We start from the raw sequence: 22120 nt of genomic DNA, 5'->3' as shown, positions 1-22120 counted from the left end.
ACTCTGGCATAATCAGAAAATAAAGAGTAACTACAGATATTTGTGAATATGGCAGTGAATTTCCTTTAATCAAAGACAACCAGGACCAATTCATTAACTATCAAAAGCTACATTTTACTAAAAGCAATCTGTCTTTAAAAATGTTTAATCATACAATATATACAATACATGCTGCTTTCCTGTTTGGATTTCACTATCCAGTTGAGTCCTAAGAAAGAGGAAAAAAATAGCTAGTTAACAGTTTGTAAATGATAACATGAATCCAAAGTTTACTAGATATACATAAATAGACTCCGACAGCCAGTGCTTTCTCAGTGAGGAGGGCCCCGGTCCACCCACATTATATATCTTACATCTGCTCTCTTTCCCTCAGTTATCTTGGAACCAAAGCAGATTAAGTATTCAAAGTTCATTTTAACTCTCAAAATTACAGAAAATTTGAGTTAGAAAAATAAAACCTTAACAATGTTCTAATTCAAAATCTCCCCCCCCCCATTTTACAAATTGGATTTATAGACAAAATGAAGCTGAGTGAGATGAAGTCATCTCAGTGATTTTAATGTTTATTTATTTTTGAGAGAGAGACAAAGTGTGAGCAGAGGAGGAACAGAGAGAGAAGAAGACACAGAATCCAATCCGAAGCCGGCTTCAGGCTCTGAGCTGTCAGCACAGAGCCCGACTCGGGGGCTTGAACTCACGAATTGTGAGATCATGACCTGAGCCGAAGTCGGACGTTTAACCGACTGAGCCATCCAGGCACCCCCTCCGTGATTTTAAAGTCAGGGGCAGAGCCAACAGAATCCAGGTCTCCTGACGCCCACCCACAGCAAATGCCCGATCGTCACTAAGATTTCCTTCTAGCATGTTCTCCTTCATAAAAATTGAAGAAGTGTTTCACAGCATAACTCACATTTAAGAAACGCCCATTTACTGACATCATTCCAAGGTAAATCTGTCCTAATCCTCCCTTTCTACTTCGTAGCTATAAAATAACCAAATCAAATCAGACACTGAACACGACTGATGGGAGGGTTCAGTATTCGATTTATCTAGTTTATCAACTCGTTGGGGCGGGGGGGGGGGGGGGTAGGAGGAGCCAAGCCAGGAACACACTCCTACTCCGCCCTTCAGAACCCCGAAGTAATCCAAAGAAGGGGACTTGCAGCCACTAGGTGGCGCGCTGCCTTTCCCATCAGCACGCACAGTTCTAGGACTGGGGCACTAGAGGGAGGCAAATCCCAATTTCACAAGAATGCGAAAAAGGAAGGTGGTTTGGAATGCTAAGTAAGGTTTCATTACATAGGAAATGTTACCTTTGCTGGCGTCAGGCGCTTAGCCTCTGCTGGCTCTGGCCTGAAGCAATCACAGGTTCTGAGATCTCAAAGGTCTTCACGATCTCCTGGTGGAGAACAGAGAACATTTTGGGCACTGGGTTAAAGGCAAATGCCGTTTGGGAGACAGGACTACCCCGGGGAAAGGGGCAAGGGGCAAGGCTTTACCTCCCAGTCTCGGTAACTCAAAGCTATGATTCCTTGATTCCTAATTTGGGTGTTTTGGTCAATTCCCTCACTTTCTTCATTAATATTAACGGGCTCTGTTGGAAAGACAAGTTTTCAAAGGTTATCGAATCACAGGAGGTAGGCTGAACGTAAACTGTTGAACAGGAACGAAGCCTGTATCGAAAAGACACTTATAATATTACATACTTATTAGGATCCCACGCATCATTGACTTGTTATAGTGTTGTAGCAAGTAATCCATTTGCTTCCATTTTTAAAAAACCCCACAAGATGGAGTGACACGTTGCAATCATTTAAAAACCTCTGCAGGTCTAAGTACTAACCACAGAGCTGAGCTCTAGTGAGTCCCAGAGAAGTTAAGAGCTTTTAAAGTAACAATAAAGGCAATGGATGTACTTGATTCTCTGCAGGAGACCTTAGGAAACAAAGGACTCATGGAGACTGGTGAAATTATTTGAGAAAGATTCTCCCAAGGAGAGGAGCGAGGTGGCTTCAGGGGAAAATAGAAGGAAGGAAAGTACAATAGTAACTGCAATTACAAACATTCTAGATAAAAACTGGAGGGACTTTCTTGTCAATCTTTAAGGCAGTAAGTGTTGAGTCAATGATACAGATGAACCCTCTGGCTTTAAATGATGGCGATATTTTCAGTAAAGATACAGCAACGTAAAAGTTGGATACCTAAAATGCAAACTTATTTACATTTAGAAAGCTGCATTTCATGAACTCTAATAACACATTCGTTTTCTCAAAAACTAATCTTAACATAGTATCCTTTACCTATTATTGGCAGTCGGTCTTGGTCAAGCTTTATTCTTGCAAAACCATCCTAAAACACAAACATGATTTTAGATTTGGATTCAAAAACCGATTTAAAAAATTAGATCCAAAACCTGTAACCACTGGATGAAAAGCATTATTCCTTAATTAGAAAGCTCCATATCCCAGACACTCAAAAGGTACCATAACAATAATGAGATTACGTAGACAAGAAGATACATGGGGCTTCCCTCGGGTTTCTGATCAGCCTCTATCCTGAGGATCTGCTAAATAAAACTGAAACTGGCTTATCTCTTTAACTGATTCATGCGTATTTTTGAACACTCCATATTTTATCAGGTGTTAGCTCATCATCTACCGTTGACAAAATATGCCTTTGTTATCATTTCTGGGAAGATACTCTGGTCAATACAAGATTTTTGTTTAAGGTTAAAATCAAATTCATCTTACATATGCAGCAGTGCAACCTGTTACAAGACTAAAGATAGGTCTAAAGTATACTTCTTTTCTTATATTTCAGTATATTTTTGAGTAGGGTTTTTTTTTTGAACCTTCTATTTTGAAATAATTTCAAACTGAAAGAGCTACAAGGCTACTATAAAGAACCTTTATAGTGTATGTATTTTTTAAGTTTATTTATTTTGAGAGAGAGAGAGCGAGCATGTGCCCACATATGCGACAGGGGAATGGCAGAAAGAGAGAATCCCAAGCAGGTTCCACAGTTAGCGCAGTGCCTGATGTGGGGCTCAAATCCACAAACCGTGAGATTATGACCTGAACGGAGATCAAGAGTGGATGCTTAACCAACTGAGCCACCCAGGCACCCCTCCCTTCCTATATTCTTTACCAAGCTTCACGAAGTTTTTCACCAAGTTTTTTTCACCAAACTTCACTGTTAAAGTTTTGCCACATCATTTCACTCTCTCTACATATTCATTTGTAATTGTTTTTTAAGTTTATTTATGTTGGAAAAGAGACAGCAAGTGGGAGAGGGCCAGAGAGAGAGAGAGAGAGAGAGAGAGAGAGAGAGAGAATCCCAAGCAGGCTACACACTGTAAACACAGAGCCTGATGCAGAACCCACGAACCTTGAGATCATAACCTGAGCTGAAGTTGGGACACTTAACTGACTGACCCACCCAGACACCACTGTACTAGTAATTTTTAAAAAAACTTTTTTTAATGTTTATTTACTTTTGAGAGAGAGAGAGAGAGACAGAGACCGTGCACATGAGTGGGGGAGTGGCAGAAAGAGAGGGAGACACAGAATCTGAAGCAGGCTCCAGGCTCTGAGCTGTGAGCACAGAGCCCAATGCGGGGCTTGAACCCACGAACCATGAGATCATGACCTGAGCTGAAGTCAGACGCTTAACCAACTGAGCTACCCAGGCACCCCAAATTTTTTTAAGTTTATTTCTTTATTTTTGAGACAGACAGTGCAATTGGGAGAGGGGCAGAGAGAAAGAGAGAGAGACAGAGAGAGAGAGAGAGAGAATTCCAAGCAGGCTCTGTGCTGCCAACACAGAGGCCAATATAGGGCCTGAACTCACAAAACCAGGAGGTCATGACTTGAGCCAAAACTAAGAGTCCTATGCTTAACAGGCTGGGCCACCCATGCACCCCGCCCGTATTAGTAATTTTTATGAGATAATAAATGATAGCCTGCTCCCTTTCCTTAGTACTTTCAGTATATGGTTCTTGAGGAGAACAAGACATTTTCTTACCTAACATGGCAACTATCAGATGTGGGTAATTTAAATTTGGGAAATTGAACATTTATACCACACTGTTCTCTAATTTATAGTTCCATACTCAAACTCTGCCAATCCTTTTTATAAATAATTTCCAAAATGTAAAAGCAAGCTCACAACTTCTTTTTTTAAGGTTACTTATTATGTTGAGTAATCTCTACACCCAACGTGGGGCTCGAACTCATGACCCTGAGATCAAGAGTCATATGCTCCATCGACGGAGCCGGCCAGGCGCCCTTCGCACACAAATTTTCAGCTAGTTTCTTCTGCCTGTGTGCCAATGTTTTGCTACAACGCAAATACATACATACATACTGGTTAGTACAAACACCTCTGCCAGCTCCCACCCATAGCTTTTACTATGTACCCTCTTAAAAGCTATAAAAGATAAAAAAGAGAAATAATCTTAAGTCTTACCCTTATAATGAAGGAAACATGAAAGATGTTTTCCACTGTTCGGGGAAAGGAATGTGGATCAACCACAAAGTCAAAGAAGGACATAGGAGTATCAGCTGTAGACGAAAAAGAAAAAAAAAAATTCTTCAAAACGGGAAAGATGGATTTTGCTAATCAGTAAGACAAATATTCTCTTGTGTGCACAGAGGAAGGAAATGGGCCCTCAACCTGCTGTTGGGAGTATAAAGGGATACGGCCCTTCTGGAGGCCAGTTTGGCCTACCTATTATAAAATACGTATGCCCACTGATCTGGCAACCCTCCTCCTACAGAAATGTCGGCAGGTGCGTGCAAAGCTGTGTGCCAGGATTCTCTGCTACAGCGGCTTTCACGAGAGTAAGATGCTACAAAGAACTTCCACTCGTCCACTCACGGGGGACTTGTTCAATGTATTTATGACACAGCCCTACAACGGGAATCACTGGAGAGAAGGGCGATCTACCCGTATCGACGTAGAAGAATGTCGACGTGGAAAACTCAGGTTGCGGAAGAACGTGTATATTATGATTAGCTTTGAGAAAAGCAAAACCAGCAAAGATGCCCAACTTACTTATGTGCATAGTTACATAACTGACATAAAGCTAAGACGATCTGAGCACACAAGGCACGCCATACAAGGGGCTGCTTCTAGGGAGCGAGAAGTGGAACAGGTACTTGACTCTACCGCTCTCACTTCTATGGCACCTTTTGTTTTGTAACAGAAAAAATACCCCATCTTTTAAAAACAAAAATGAAAAGTTACTTTGCCAACAACCTCACATGGGATATCTAAAGGAGAGAAGCTGCGTTACATATATAGGCCGAAAAGCAATCAAAATGATTCAAACATTGTACAGAACCGAAAATGCGTTTTAAAAACTAACTTCTCATCGAAAGGGACATGTGTTTAACTGATAAATACAAATTGCTCTACTTGAACTTGGTATCATACTTACGATCCTCTCGGAAATAGGTCTGCAATAATCCCAAAATTCTTTCCACTTCCTTTTCTGTTGCTTCTTGATGAGATTCTTCCATTTCACTTAACTGAAAACACAAAGTCGTTACCAGACTGATCTACTTGCCTGTTTGCGTCTTCTGCCCTCTTCCGCGCCCATATTTGTCTAAATGTCTTTTATTAGGGATCACTACCAGTTTTGACCCCCATCTTAAAATTTACAGTTAAAAAAAAAAAAAACAACAACTTTGTTTCAGTTAACATTTTTCTATTAATTTTTTAACAGAGGAGTTAACATGACCAAATCAACCATGTTCAGGTTGAACATAAATAAAATAGCACAACACAAAAAGTGGTTCAGAACCGTGGTTCTCAACTGGGAGTGATTTCTGCCTCTTGGGGACATTTGCCAATACCTGGAGATGTTTTTGGTTGTCACAACTGGGGATGGGGGAGGAGGCGGCTACTGGCATCTAGTGGAAAGAGGCCAAGGATTGCTATGGGGCCTCCTGCATCGCACAGGGCAGCCAATCATGATGGACAATGTTCCTGCCCCCAGGGCTGACTGTGCTGAGGCTGAGAGCCCCTGATCCACTACAGAAAGGAATTAAAACTAAGACAAGGGTTAACCCGGTAAAACGTTTAAAAGCTTAAATTATTTAAGTGATTATTTAAGTAACCAAACCTGACTCCAGACCCTAAAGCTTAGAAAAGATGGCCAAATTGCATGTATATTATATTAACAGCTACTTTAACCGTAGGCATTTTCAGAAGACAAACCTGGTCAGGCATGGTCTTCTTCTCTTCTGTCGTGGGACCTTTTCTCGGACGATCGCTTCGTGGCTTTGGCACAGGGAACTCTCCTTGTATTGAACCCAACCTAATGAAAAATATGCTTTCATGTCCTTTTTTGTTTGTTTTCTAAACCAATTCCACTAACTGGAAGCAGTTCCCACGGAATGGTCAGATTCAGACCAGGCTTCAGTGCTGTATGAGCTGACATCAGACCGAAACTCTGGTCGGGTCTGTGACATCCTTTCTGCTCCCTCTGTGTTTCTCAAAGAACTCCTAGGAGCTTCTCTCAATTACAGATACCTCCTCAAACACCTTCATATTTTGCTTTCAACAGCACACCGGTCAACATGCCTGTGGTCTTCCCAGCTAGCCTACTGTGTTCTTGGCAAAGCCAACTTCAGATCAGGGAAGAAGAACATGTGGGGAAGAGGAAAAAACAGCTCCCCTGGGGGTTAAAAGCCTTTGGACTAGGGTGCCAGTGCCGAGGCTCACAGCCTTGGACTACGGAACATACCTGTCTCGGGAGAACAGGTCAAACAGAAGCCATGGGATTCTTTTCCCCTCTGGACTCCCTGTACCCCCTAAAAAAGGCCCAAATGCAGACTTAAGCTACAGTAATAGATGTACCACGCAGCGATCACGGCCCCGAAAACATAGACCCGTGTGGTCCCTCTGCCTGAGATCAAAGGGTGCAGTGTAGATGGACAGATCCAAATCCACACACACGTGTCCATTTCAGCGCAATGGGGTGGATCCCACAGCATCATACTAGAATAATACTGTGGTGCTGGGAGCGCATGTGGGCAGAGGTCTACCCAGACGTGGGAGTGATCCGGTTGCGATCTCTGATCTTGCCTTCTATCTGTCCGGAGAAGTTACCGGAGGCTTCCAAGTTAGGGTCTGGGACATCAGCAAACATTCCCAGGTGGAAAAGATGGGGGAAGACATTGTAGGCCAAAGACACAGCAAGTGCAAGGGCACACAGCTGTAAGCACTTCACTGTGGGTGCAACTTCGGCAGGATGAGGAGACAAAGCTTAAGGCACAGCACCCAAGGCTCCCTTTAGATCTTGGGATTTAGGACAGAGCCAAGAACTCAACAGCAAAAAACAGAGATTTGGACTTTATCCTGTAACGAAGAAGTGTGACCTTTATGCTGTAATGGAGGCAGTGCTAACTGCCTGTGCTAACTGAAGGCTTTTTAAAAACCTAGGCCTCGCCCCACACCTGTGCATCTCCAGAGCCTTCTAACTGAGGCGCTACCACTCTCGGGAGGTTTGCAAGGGTAAATCAGAACAGACAAACCGCCCAGGAGCTATATAGCACTTAAGAAGAAACAACAGCAGAAAGAATCTGCTGGGGGACACAGCCAGGGCATTTGAAGATGGTCTTAGAGAAGAACCAGTGAGCACCATTCTTAGTTTCTCCAAAAGGACTGAACTAGGAAATGAAGACGGAAGCTAATGTGAGTATAAAAAAAAACAAAAAACAAAAAACAAAAAACTTTTCAAAACTAGACCTGTATCCAAAAAATCAACCTGGCACTGATGTGACCGTGACTCAAGCAGGCTTCAAGTGTAGGTCAGTTGATCGTCCGACAGGAAATTACGGTAAGTGGCAATTTACATACATTGGTAGGATCTGAAGATACTCTCCATAAGAGGTATCGTCCTCCTACATGATAAGGATTAAAGGTGACAAAACAAAGCCAGACGTTTTGCCCCAGACCGGAAGTCTCACATACTAGGAAACAAAGGAGCCGGCAGGGCACCTAGTAAGAGGTCCTGGCCCACAGCCTTCCCTGCTTAAATTAAGCAGGATGAGGATCCATCCACATCGAGATTTTATGGGCTTTTCAATCAAAGTTTACAAAGTCTCCAAACAATGGCATCATGACTGTCACCTCCACAATACCAAATAATGTTTGTTCCTACAACGAAAAAACAACTTAAGGTTTACAAATGACTGGTCTGTCAGATTTTTAAAATAATCTTACAGAAAGTGGAATGTATGGGTTTTATTAAAGGTGTTTTCTGCTGTTTTGCCTGATATTTTCCAGGAGTCATAGACTATGAATTCAAAATCAGAACTATCTTCATCACGGATGAGTTCTTCAGCTTCTAGCGGATTTACACCCATATGTGTCAGCTACAAAAATGAAGGGAAACAAAAAACCCCAGTTAAGCCACAAGCAATCATTCACCACATCAAATAATCTGCATCAGTAAACTTTAAGAGGCCAGAGGCAAAGCCTGTTTTCAAGGCCCTAACACGCTGGCTAAATTTCTTTCGATACAGATAATTTCATACATAAATTCCAACTTTCAAAGGCAGAAACACGAGAATGAATGAACTTAGTCCATCAAAGTATTAGGAAAGCAGTTCCGGCATACGAATCTGAAATCACATCCCAAATCAAAGCCTCCAACACAGAACAGGCCAGGTTTAGCTGGCTTTCGGATTTTCATTTTAGCCAACCTCCTAGAGACCACTACTCAGCTTGCGTCTCAGTATATCCAGAGAGCAGTGGCCTAGCGTCAGACAATCATTCATCCTAAAAATGCCTTCCTGCGAACAGTTTCCAGAAGTTTAGTAATTCTCTCATCCCCAACTATCTTACAGAAAATGAAAGCGCTTTGATTACATTATAGAATTATAAAATGCCTCCAAGTTATCAAATTAAAACAGTAATATCAAATGTGAACAATCACAAAGCTCTCAAGGAGCTGACCCCTATTAAAGGCAATCAAGTTGTAAAGAAAAAGGCTGCAAGAACCAGATCAGGGACATAAGGTCGGCATCCATCACCCCCGCCCCCTGCCACCTTGTCTCCCCCCCCCCCCACCACGTGGGAGGACGGGTCCGTTTCTGTCTGGTCCAGTCTACCAGTCTTTTTTTTATAGAACCTACATTTGATGTACTCAGAAGGATCTTCCCCACCCAGCCATCACAGAGCTATTAATTTAGGGTTTTACTCTGAATGCCTTAAAGACTTCCGGAATTTATTTTGATTTGTTCAAGTACACAGCTCACTTGGATAAATACCAGTAATTTTAAAAAAGACAACCCAGTATATGGTTATTTTATTTGTTCAGCTGTATGTTAGTGTGCATCTTCCAAATGCATTATGCCTCACGATAAAAAAGTTAAAAAAGAAGATTTTACGGTTTTCAATGTAAGTTAAATTTCAGTTTTAAACCATTTAAGGTTTTAAAAACAACAGAAAACTCATCTGCCCCCTGCCTTTACAAAAGAACGAATGTATCTGGTCCGATCTCACAGTACTAAATCATTTTAATAGCCATTTGACAAACATTCAGTCAGAAATTCAAAGGTCTAGCAGCAATGCTAGGACAGAGCTTCGCTCAGAGTGGAACCAAAAAAAAAGAAAAAAAATCAACAACAGGGTAAAATGCAAGGTCAGCTTCATTGTGCCTTTTTTGGTAAATCCACCAAGGAAAAATTTTTTAATTTTGGGTAACAACCATCCAAAAGAAAGGTAAATAAAACAACCACAAAAAGACCCACAAAATAGCAAAACCCTAAGCATATTCATGTGGTTCCCATTTATTCTCAAAGACAGAAGAGAGGGGCACCTGGGTGGCTCAGTCGGTTAAGCGTCCGACTTCGGCTCAGGTCATGATCTCATGGCTCGTGGGTTCGAGCCCCGCATCGGGCTCTGTGCTGACTGCTCAGAGCCTGGAGCCTGCTTCGGATTCTGTGTCTCCTCCTCTCTCTGTCCCTCCCCTGCTCTTGCTCTGTCTCTGTCTCTCAATAATACATAAATGTTAAAAAAAAAAAAAAAAAAAGACAGAGGAGAACTTGCCCCCCAGGCCTAACTCATCTCCAGCTGAGCTCTGCCACCTGCTGCGTGGGTTTTGTCCAGCCAGGACAAAGGGTGCCCAGTCACTGAGAATGAGCTAGAATACTTATGAACTGACGGTTCAGGGGAAAAATGGCCATTTGTAAATAAACGTAGCACCCAGAATCTTTACTTCGAATGCTAAGAGATTTCGAAACCTCTAGGCTGCCGCCCTGTATTCCTCGACATGGCTCTCCTGTCATCGTTTAACCTGGTGAGATGAGATCTCTTTGGGGGAATCTGAGACTTGTGCCCCACCACCCCCCCCAAGAAAAGGAAAAAGGAAGTGAAAGCCATTTGCATACAGATCTAATCAAAGCAGATAATTAATCTGTGACCTGGGACACATTTTTTTGTTTAAGATTCCGCAGCTTTGAACTTACTAGAGTTTCAACGTAGCGCAACATATCGAACGAGTTCAGATCAGAACGCAGCTGCTTTGCCTTCTCTTTGCCCAAATCCGAAGCCAAAACAAGAAACTGGGCATCCAGGACTGCTTCTCTTGCCCGGGACACTGTTCAAAAAGAGAAGGAAAATACACATGACTCACAGGGATTTTCCCGAAATTTCCACCTACTTACTTGCCATTTCCCACTGGACCAACCAAAAAAAAAAAAAAAAGGAAACATACCCATCTCCCTCTAAAACCTGGCTCTCATGCCCAACCCACCAAAATCTGGAGTCAAAGCTGACCAGTCCTCCGGGCTCTGTGCAGACAGTTCAGAGCCTGGAGCCTGCTTCAGATTCTGTGTCTTCCTCTCTCTCTCTCTCTCTCTCTCTGCCCCTCTCCCGCTCATGCTCTGTCTCTTTCTCTCTCTCTCTCAAAAATAAATAAACATTAAAAAAAAAAAAGCTGACCAGCCCTCCTAAAAGCCCCTCTCCCTCCAGGGTCCTTCTCCTCCTGTGAACTGAACTACCATCTCTTTATAGCTTGGGTTCAACAAAGCCTGTCTCCTCTCTTAACACCCAGCTTCTCCCCCCCCCTCCCCCAACGCCAGCAGCCCCACCTCGGCGTCCCTCCTCGACACGAGCGGAGGTAAGTCAAAAGGAAGGCCTGCTCCGTGTAAGGCCTGGTGGCTTGTTGAGCGGCCACCACAAACCGTCAGGGGACATCAACAGAAATAATGGCACCGTCTGGGCAGTCAGCCTAAGACTCACGCCCCGGGTGCCAGCCCGGGCCACCAGGTGGACAGAGGCCACGCAGCAGGGTGGCGACCCTGAGGATGGAGGGCCCGAAGGTGTTTGACAGAGGACCTGGGATTTAAGACAAGCTATACCGAGAAAAAGATTTAAACAGGAGTCAAGAAGGGAACAGGACGACGAAGTGTGCAGAGGCGAGGGACCGGCCCTTTGGAGGAGACGGCGGGGCTGGCGGGACTGGGAGGGTGAAGAGGGCCCTGGGAACACCCGGAAAGGCAAACCAGAAAGGGAGCCAAGAAGAGGCGAAGGCGGCAAAGTTCAAGTACAGAAACACCTGTGCCTGGCGTGCTCCCGGAGGCCTTGTGGGTGTCGCGCTTACTGAACACACACCTCCAGCGGCTGAACTTGGCTGACTCCCATTTTTGCTTTTATACATCATTCTTCTCCCTTTTTATTTCGGGGGTGCTGCTGCGGGAGCGACCATGCGTGAGAGAGGGAAGCAGAGGCCAGGCCGCTCCGGGTGCCTTGCCTGCTGGCCTCACAGCACGGTCGGCGAGAAAAGCACAGACTTCTCGGGCACAGCTGGCTTTGAGGCTCCCACCGAGGGAAAACCATGAGTGCCAAGGATCTAGAATTCTGTGTTTGCTGAGCGAGCGAGTAACTTTGCCTTAAAGAGGTGACCCAGTCAGCACAGGGCCATCAGCCAAGGAGGGAGTGATGTGTGGCCCAAGAACTAATAAGATGCATAGTAAAGTACAAAGGGGTGAATGAGTCACAGACAGCGCTAACAAGGGGTGAGGAGGGATTTAACCAGGTGAAAGGGAAACGCTCAGTTCTGGAAGGTTTTAACGAGATTTAGCAAATGTGGGACACCAAGATGGGGAACAGTGCAGAGGCTGTGACCAGGGCTAGAAAGACACTCATTTGAGAACATGCAGACGTGGCAATGTTAAAAGTGAGCAACAGTTAAGCCATTAGTCGGACTGGGAAATTACTAGAAAGAAAGGGTCTGGTCCTCAAAGAACATGAAGAATTGTCTGGGCAGCACAAGTTGTTGACTCTTCCTTACCACCGAATTTGTCTGCATTCTGCCTTTCTGCTGCCACAGAACTGTTAGGAGGACGGTGGGGAAAGTGGTCTGGGGACTTGCTCTAGGGTTCAGGGCCCCAGTGCCTACATCAGGGGGTGCCCGACCTGCCTTCTGTCTTTGAACAGACTACTGCTGCCACAAACCCTTTTAATTCAAACCAAGATTTTTTTTTTTTTCATTTTCAGAGAGAGAGAGAGAGAGAGAGCGCACATGCACGCCCATCGGGGAGGGGCAGAGAGAGAATCCCAAGCAGGCTCCACGCTGCCAGCGAGGAGTCCTACATGGGGCTCGAACTCACCGAACTGTGAGACCATGACCTGAGCCAAAATCAAGGGTCGGACGCTTAACCGACTGAGCCACCCAGGTGCCCCAAACCATGATTGTTTTTTAAACTCCCCTCTCCCCGTGGAGGGTGCTCAGTGCTCTGACATATCTCTTTATCTCTCTCTCACCACCCCCCTACTAGAGACCAACAGCTCCACTAGTGGACAAGGCCACTACACCCCTGCCCCCCACCATAGGCGGACCAATAGCAAGGAGCTGGGAGGAGGGCAGGACTAGAAATAGGATGTCACAGCCCAGCTCAGTTCTCCTTTAATTCATCCATTCAACAAACGCACCCTGGGGATACAGCAGTCAATACCACAGAAAGATAAAGATAATTCATGCAAGTATAATACGAGTTCTCAACCTTGAACGAGCAACAGAACCACCTGGGGGGCTTGCTAAAACAGGCTGCTGGCTGCGCCCCCAGAATGTCACATAAAGCCTTCAATACACCTTAGGGAATGGTAAGCACAACACAAGCAGTATAACCACTCCAACGAGAAAGCTTCCAAAACTAGTAAAGAAAACACTACTATATTATGTGGGAATTGTTTGATGTCAATAATATGGCTCTTATATAAAACGAATAAAAAATTATCCTAAAACTTACAATAAAAAGCTCCCATATATAAAATAATGAATTACCTCCATTAAACAGAGTGTTGGCCTCTTCAAGGACCTCAGTTAGCTTGTCGCTGGCATTCAGTATATCCTCCCGGTTTTCTACGTAAAGAAATACAAGGTTTGGCAAATGTGCGCATCATTCACCAAGTCCTTAATAAAGTAGTCACCTGGGGTGCTGAGGAGTCCTGCCCCTGCTCCCTGGGGTGATTATTTCACACATCTCTATCTTTTTAACCAAAGCGTCTCCGGAAGAGAAAGGTGACTGTACCTTTAAGGAGCATGAACTTTAAAAGGGGCCTTGCTGCCTTTAACCTTCACCCAAAGGGCTCCACTGCTTCTGCAGCCTCCGAGGAGCGCTCCTAACAGTGGTTCCCAAACTGTGCAAGCCACAGGGGCCCCTGGAGGGCCACCCGACAGATGCACGCGCCACCCCGAGTTTCGGAGTGGGTAGGTCCGGGGTGCGGTCCTGGTGCGGGCCATTTCTGACAGCTCCCTAGTGGCGCCGCCCGCGCTGGGCGGGCGACCCCTCGCGGGACCCACCGACTGCCAGATACGACACCCGGGGCCCGAGCCCCGCCGCCACTCCTTCCCGGCCGTCTGGGTTCGGGCGGCGCCGTCCGGCCCCCTCGGGGCCCGCGCGCCCCCGCCAAGGTCGCGCGGCTCGCTCCACGCGACGGCGCGGGGCCACCCGGCGAGCCAATCGAGGCGCGGCCGGGCGGCGCGGGGTTGGCGCGGGCTCCGTTGACCAGCCGGGCCGCGCGGGCCTGCGTCCCGCACCTGCCCCCGCCCGCGCCCCGCCTTACGTTGGACCGAGTTGATGAGCGCCCGGTACTGATGGCGGATCTGGCGGCACAGGCCGTGGTCGGTCTCCGCCTCCAAGCTCGCGGGGTCCACCATCTCGTCCCCGGAATCCGACGGCTCTGCCTCCTCCAGGCTCGGGCGCTCCGGGGCCTCCCTGCGCTCGGGCGCGGCGCCGCGGCGGGACACGGGCGACAGCGGGGACCGCGAGCGGGAGCGGGAGCGGGTGCGATCCCGGTGCGGGTCGCGGCCCCGGCCCCGGCCCTCGGACCGGCGGCCGCTGCTGTCCCCGGACATCGCGCCAATTCGCCGTGCAACTTCGGAACGGCGGAAGTTCGCGCCAGAAACTGAAACCCCTGCTCGGCGCGAGCGCCCGCTCCCCGCGGAACGCGGCTCCCGGGCCGGCGCCAGCGCACAGCGACGCCTCTGGCGGGAGGCCGGCGGCGGGCGCGGTGCTGGGCGCTCCCGAGGCGCCGCGGGGCCCCGGCCCCGGCCCTCCGCTCGCTGGCCGTTTGCCGCACCCGGGGCCCGCTTACTCCTCGCTGCGCCGGGGTCACGGCCTTGGCCCGCCGGGCCCCCCACCCGGCCCGCATCTTCCCGGGTCTCTTTGGTTCCCCAGGACACCGCCACGGCCTGGCGACGTCAGGGCGCGCAGGGCACGTGTGTCATGGAGGCTGCCGCGGATGACGCCGGGCTCGGAGGCAGAGATGTGGCTCCGTGACCTGAGTTTCTCCGAGCCATCACGGGGCGGATCCACTGAGGTTCACGTGCAGCCGGCAGTCCCACTCCTGGTGAAGCCAGAAGGACAACAAAAATGAACAACAAAAAATTGACTTTCTCCTAGTAAACTGTTAACCGTCCCTTCTAAATAGCTACAGCATGGCAGCTTATGTTCACAATTGGTTCTCAAGCTAAAATATTCTGAAGTATCTTCAAAAAGGGTCCAAGACAGATGGAATTATATTCAGAAAAACCTATGACTTTCATGCTACGTATTTGGGGTTGTATTGCAAATGTTGTTTCTCAAAAGTTCTCTTTGGTGCTGAGAATGCATTCGATTTTCTCAAAGAAACAAAAGTATAAGTTGCGTTTCTACGTAAGGCTACAAAAATACTTCTGTGCGTCTTGTACAGTCAGCTGGAGGTAAACGCTGTTTGCAGCTGCCCCACAGCCGGTACAGCACCGCAGCCCTACTTACCTGGGTTTCGGAAAAGGTAAAAGCTGGTGCCTGCTTCATTGGATGCATTATAATTGGCCTAAATGAGTCGTGGCAATCTTATCCTCCTTCCTCAATGACTGGACTAGGGACGGGCATGTAATCCAGTTCTGGTCAGTGATATGGGAGGGGGCGTCCCATCTGCATGAAACACAAAGCCTCCAGAAAAGAGAGGCTTTATCCCCACCCTCACTCCTTCTTTAAGATGCTGATGTGATAAAATGGTACCCAACACGACAGCAGCCACCTATGACGAAGTGACAAGCATGAGGAAAAGACCAGGATGCTAAGGGACAGAGGAGAAGAAGGATGGACATAGCTGAGTTGCTGAGTAACTGCCTGTCTCCAGACTGCTTGTTAAGTGAGCTGTAAATATCCTGTGCTAATTGTTTTGCGGTTATCACTTGCAGCTCAGCGCGTTGGGACCGAAACAAGTAGTTAGCATTCTTCCAGGTGGAAATTCATTCCGAGCTCCGGATACAAATACCTGGAGCATTTCATTCAGTTCCATGAGGTTTTGGTGTGTTCTAATGAGCCAGACACCCTACAAACACAGTAGATCACGAGGATGGCTCAGAGACTTGTCTTTGCCTTCCATGGTCTCACAAAGAGACAGACATGAAACTGATCCTAAAATTCATATGGAAATACAAGGGATCCAGAAGCCAAAACAATCTTGAAAAAGAAGAACAGAGTTGGCAGGACTTGCATTCCTCCATTCCAAGACTTACTACAGAGCTGTAGCAATTAAGACTGTGTGGTGTTGGCGTAAGGATAGACAGATTGATCGATGGGATAAAATCAAAACTCCGGAAATAAACCTTTTCATCCACGGTCAATTGATTTTTTACAAAGGTGCCAAGACAATCAATTCAAGGGGGAAAGAACAGTCCTTGCTACAAATTGTGCTAGGACAATAGGATATCAACATGCAAAAGAATGAAGTTGGACCTCTCCCTCGTGCTATATATGAAAATTAACTCGGGGCGCCTGGGTGGCGCAGTCGGTTAAGCGTCCGACTTCAGCCAGGTCACGATCTCGCGGTCCGTGAGTTCGAGCCCCGCGTCGGGCTCTGGGTTGATGGCTCAGAGCCTGGAGCCTGTTTCTGATTCTGTGTCTCCCTCTCTCTCTGCCTCTCCCCCGTTCATGCTCTGTCTCTTTCTGTCCCAAAAATAAATAAACGTTGAAAAAAAAAAAAAAAAGAAAATTAACTCAAAATGGATCTGATCTAAATAAATGTAAGAGCTAACAGGATAAAAATCTTAGAAGAAAACACAGGTACAAATCTCTGTGGCCTTGGATTAGGTGATGGTTTCTTAGATATACCCCAAAAGCACGAGCAACCAAAGGAAAAAAAAAGATAAATTGGAGACCAGGTTAATGGTCATTTGTTAAAGCAGTAAGAAGAAACTAATACCGGTACCTAGGATGAGCACCTATGATAAAAATTATCATAATTTTTTAAAGTTTATTTATTTATTTTGAGAGAGATCACAAGCAGGAGAGGGGCAGAGAGAGGAAGAGAGATAGAGAATCCTAAGCAGGCTCCACGCCGTCAGCACAAAGCCTGACGTGGGGCTCGAACTCACGAACCGTGAGATCATGACGTGAGCCAAAATCAAGAGTCAGACGCTTAACTGACCGAGCCCCAAGAAAGGTGGAGGTTAATTTGAGGTAAGGGTGGGGACAAATGGAGAATAACCCACATGATGGGTAAAAGGTTTATCAGGGTTTCTTCAGCTAGGTATAATAGAAACTCCAGTACAGGACCTTCGCCAAAATTGTTACAATGTTCCTTGTGACACTGGAAAACTAGAAGCAGGCAGTCCAGAATTCGTGTGTTGGCTTAATTGCCTCAACCCAATGGGCACATGTCACTGCTGCTCACATCTGGTCACATGGCCTCAACCCAACTGCAGGGAGGCTGGGAGACGTGTCTTCTCTTTCTCTGTTTCCCCATCCCTTCTTCTTTACTGTCAAAGCCCACTTTCCAATATAGAAGCCAAAAACAAAACAAAACAAACAAAAACCCCCAGATACTCACCTTTCCTCCCCCCCTTGGACCTGGGGCGTGGAATATGGTCATTCTTGACCAATGGGACTAAGGAGAAGTCTATGGAAGGTCTACTCAGAAATGTTTTCTCCACAATAAAAATAGACACTGAGAGGAAATGTTCCTCTTTAGTCAAACGTCGTTCTGTCCACGTGTGCTGCTCAAAGTGAGGCAGCGATCTTGGGGCCACGCGGGGACAGATTAACAAATGAACATTACGAGTCAGAAAGAGATGATGAAGCAGAGACCAGAGAGCAGGGGAAGAGGTTGACTGAGTGTACTCCCTCCTCCTTTCCTGGGAGTTGAGCCTCTGGATCACCCTCCCGATTAGCATGACATGACAATGAAGAACTGGCAAGGAGTAACCCAGAGGGGGACATCTGGCAAGCAGGCCTTCATGAACACCGGGCAGAGAGGAGAGAGGCAGGAGAGTTTCGGGTGGGGCAGAGGTGGAGGGACTGAATCCCTCGGTGCATAGGGTGTCAATCAGGCTGTGGCTGGGTACCAGCTTTCCCGCAAATCAAATGGGAAAATGTGTACGCTCTCGGGTGGGAAACAAAGTTTCTAATAGTTCCAGCACTGAGGAAGACAGCCAGCCACTGGGGGATCCTTCTGGTCAGAGCTGATTTGGTGCTAAGAATGCTGGATGTGGGGTCTGTGTATGTCCAGCCAGGGCCGAGTTAGATCATCCACGATGCGTGTATAGCGGCTAGTGTCATAAACATGTCGCTTGGTGTGATTTGGTATTCAGTATATCTCTCAGGGAGATCCTGGCACTCCTCGTCGGCCAGGCTGCCAGGAGAAGGCAGTAGTTAGTAAAAACTCAACGCCCGCATTCTCCAGTAGCCCCTGCTATGCTGGCGATTGCGTGAGTCTGTGATGAAACTCTGCCCCCTTTTCTGGGTGCTTCGTTTATTAATGCATGTTTATTGAGGGGCCACTATGTGCTAAGCCACAGGCTGGAAGCTCGAGATGCAATATTAAAGACTGCGAGCAAGGCCCTGCACGCATGGAGCTTACGGATTTTGGAGAGAGACAGACATCAAACAAGCGAAACAAAGATGAATGTATATTACCTGCTGTGTTAGACGCTTGGAAGGAAAGGATTTGGAGCTAGGCAAGAATCTCACCTGGATAGCAGAGTCAAGGCCGTTAAGCTGAGGTGAGAAGGTGCCCAGGATGGAAGTCGGGGCGCAGGCGGGGAGGAGAGCAGAGCAGGAGGCAGCCAGGGCCGTCGCTTGGTGTTTAGGAACTGCTTTGTTCCAAGGTGGGAAATAATCAGAAATGTGTCAGGGTAGACTCTCCGAAGAGTCTCCTGCTATAACACAACTCAATCCTGTATATGCCATAATTTGTATGACACTCCTGGGCTCGTGGAAAATAAAGGAAGTGTCTACAGGAACGCAAAGGCGAGCCCAGGACTCATGGGAGCCCTTGACACGTGGAAAACTGTCCACCGTGGTTGCAGGTGCACTCGGGGGGGCGGCGGGGGCATAGGGCCTGAGCATCCACAGCCCTGCTACACACATTGTTCGGCTTAAGGCTATCAAGGGCCCATGAGACGCCAGGCTCTGTGAGCAAGACAGACAAGATCGCTGCTGTCACAGGCGGATGCCAGCTGGCGGTCTTATCAGGGAGAAAGACAACAAACAGGGAATAGATAAATAATTTCAGATGGTGACAATATGAGGAAATTCAAAGGCAGCATATTGTGGGAAGGAGTTACCTACCAGGTGGTGAGCAGTGTGGGTGGGTAACTTTAGCTGGGGTGGTCTGGGAAGCCCCCGCCGAAAAGCTGACATTTCAGTTAAGAACGGGAGTCCGCCATGTGAATTGGGGGGGCAGGGGGGACGCGAGTGTAGAACTTTCCAGATCTAGAGACTTCTCTTTTCCCAAGCGTCTGCCCTAAGTCTAGACACTGATCCAAAAGCTTCTGAGAGAAAACAAAGCCCAGGACTGGGACGTGCCTGCCTTCACTGTCAAGACCTCCAGGCCGGGGTGCCCAAAGCACCCCAAGTATGAGAGGGAAGCGTATGTACAACCCCGAGCCCGTCTCACCTGGACGTGGACAGGAGAGGAATCACCTGCCGTGCGGTTTGGCCAGAGAGCAGAGGGGCTGTTTGTCGTCAGATATACAGCATGAAGCCAGAGAAAGGCATACGCACCGTGCATGCCGCTCACCTGGCGTGGGACTGGGGCGCAGAGACAGCGAGAGATTATTAAATCTGTGCTGTTTCAGTGAGGTGTTAATTGTATCATTTCGGGAGAGAAATGTAATAAATGTTCATTTTTAATTTGTACGGTGAAACAATGAGTGCAAATTCTCAATCAAAACATGCAAATAAATATTTCCCAGGCTCTCGAGGCCGAAGGGTCGAAATGGTCAAAAAAGGATCATTAGCCTTCGCACCACGGCCGCCTCCCTATTTTATGGGGCAGAACTACAGCCATCTTAGTAACCAGCAGCGGATCGGTGACACTTCTGCTCCTGGAGAGATTTCCAGCTGGCAAAACGAACAGCTGGTATTAGCCTGGGGACATTTTGGAACACGCTTAAGCGCAGTGTCTCATGCCATCTTCCAGGACGCCGCCTCCGTTTGCTTTTCTTTCGTTTTGTTAATGTTGAAGAGGATCTGTAAATAAAGAAATCAAAAGGGCCAGTAAATTCAAACATTTTTTATTTATTTTTTTTCTTTATTTTTTTTAATTTTTTTTTTATTGCTTACTATTTTTGAGAGAGAGAGAGACAGAAAGCAAGCAGGGAAGGGGCAGAGAGAGAGGGAGACACAGAATCGGAAGCAGGCTCCAGGCTCTGAGTGCCCAGGACAGAGCCTGACGTGGGGCTCAAACCCACAGACCGTGAGATCATGACCTGGGCCGTAGTCAGCCGCCCAACCGACTGAGCCACCCAGGAGCCCCTCAAAACATTTTTTAAATGTCATGTCATGTCATTGAAATGGTGTCTTAATGTGACCACGCTGCTATGTATTTGTCATCCCAAAAGTCGAGTCATGGCCTCAATAATGCTTTAGACCAGTGCTTTCCAAATGTTAGTGTGCATTTGAATACAGGGGATGGTTATTAAAAACACAGATTCTGGGGCACCTGCGTGGCTGAGTCGGTTGAGCGTCCGACTCTTGATTTTGGCTCAGGTCACGATCCCAGGGTCATGGGATCCGGCCCCTCATCAGGCTCCGTGATGAGCGTAGAGCCTGCCTAAGATTCTCTCTCCCTCTGTCCCTCCCCCACCCACACTCTCGCTCTCTCGTAAATAAATGAATAAATAAAATTAATCTTAAAAATACAGATTCTGATACAGTAGGTTTTGGGAGGGGGCCTCTGATTGTCCACTTCTAATTCCCAGGCGATGCCCATGCTGCTGTTCAGGGATCGTACTTAGACCCACCAGATGAATGGAGAGGCAGAACAGTTTAAACATGTTTACTCACCTCTGAAGGCCAGGGTGAGATACTTTTTGTCATTGAGATATAATTCACCTACTGTAAGAGTCACACTTTTAAGGTATATGATCCAATGGTTTTTGTTATATTCACAAGAGTTGCACAACCATCACCAGAATGAACTCTAGAACATTTTCATCACCTCGGGGCGGGGGGGGGGGGGGAAACCAACCCATACCCATATCCGTTCGGAGTTATTCCCCATTCCCCCGGTGCTCTCGCAGCCCCTAGCAAACACTAGCCTATTCTCTGTATGCACAGACTTGTCTATTCTGGATGTTTCGTGTAAGTTGAATCATCAACATGTTGTCTTTTGTGTTGGCTTCTTTCATTTAGCATCATGTTTTCAAGGTGTATCCACATTGTAGCATCATCTGAATAATATTCCTTGTATGGATATGCTACAGTTTATCCACTGGTGGACATTGGATGGCTTTCACTTTTTGCTGTCATTATGATACCTTGGTATTCTTCAGTCATTCGAATATTCTTATTTTTTTTAAGTTGATTTACTTAGAGAGACAGAGAGACAGAGAGAGCATGAGCAGGGGAGGGGCAGAAGGAGAGGGAGAGAGAGAATCCCAAGCAGGCTCCACACTGTCAGCACAGAGCCCAACACAGGGTACAATCTCACGAACCGAGAGATCATGACCTGAGCTGAAGTCGGACCCTCCGACTGAGCCCCCCAGGTACCCCAGTCATGTGAATATTCTGGTGCCACACTCCTGGTTCATCCAAGAGGAGTTACTGTTGTCCAGCCTAGAGTGCTTTCAGCAGAGTTGAGGGCTGTAGCGGGGCAGGGTGGTGGGGGTCTCAGAAGAGGCCCAGCAAAGCCATTAGCCTTTAGGGGGGTTAGTACAATTTGGTCAGGTGGTCTGAGAGCACAGATATTACCATTTTAAAAAATAATTTATTTTGAAAATTGAAATTTATAGAAGTTGCAACAAGAAAGACCTTGGGGCGCCTGGGTGCTTAGTCGATTAAACGTCCGACTTCAGCTCAGGTCACGATCTTACGGTTCGTGAGTTCAAGCCCCGCGCCGGGCTCCGTGCTGACAGCTCGGAGCCTGGAGCCTGATCCAGTTTCTGTGTCTCCCTCGCTCTCTGCCCCTCCCCTACTTGCGCTCTCTCTCTCTCAAAAATAAACATTTAGAAATATTTTTAGGGGCGCTGGGTGGCGCAGTCGGTTAAGCATCCGACTTCAGCCAGGTCACGATCTCGCGTATCCGTGAGTTCGAGCCCCGCGTCGGGCTCTGGGCTGATGGCTCAGAGCCTGGAGCCTGTTTCCGATTCTGTGTCTCCCTCTCTCTCTGC

At 47.1% G+C, this 22120-nt stretch overlaps 1 protein-coding gene across 1 annotated transcript; it reads right to left on the bottom strand.

Annotated features, from left to right (window-relative positions):
• Positions 1-39: 39 nt before the first annotated feature.
• On the bottom strand, positions 40-14402 carry NSMCE4A (NSE4 homolog A, SMC5-SMC6 complex component). The gene is made up of 11 exons (XM_030334091.1): positions 14083-14402; positions 13301-13378; positions 10482-10612; positions 8233-8384; positions 6223-6322; positions 5441-5531; positions 4468-4562; positions 2301-2349; positions 1500-1594; positions 1314-1399; positions 40-208 (listed from the first exon to the last, which is right to left on the bottom strand). The coding sequence occupies exons 1-10, from the start codon at positions 14372-14374 to the stop codon at positions 1325-1327; spliced, it is 1158 nt and encodes a 385-aa protein (XP_030189951.1). The 5' UTR covers positions 14375-14402; the 3' UTR covers positions 40-208; positions 1314-1324.
• Between the last annotated feature and the right edge of the window lie 7718 nt (positions 14403-22120).

This window comes from Lynx canadensis, chromosome D2 (genome assembly GCF_007474595.2).
Source record: "Lynx canadensis isolate LIC74 chromosome D2, mLynCan4.pri.v2, whole genome shotgun sequence".
NCBI classification, from domain to species: domain Eukaryota; kingdom Metazoa; phylum Chordata; class Mammalia; order Carnivora; family Felidae; genus Lynx; species Lynx canadensis.
Note: the sequence above shows the minus strand (reverse complement) of the source record. Positions and strands in the feature narration are given on the sequence as shown.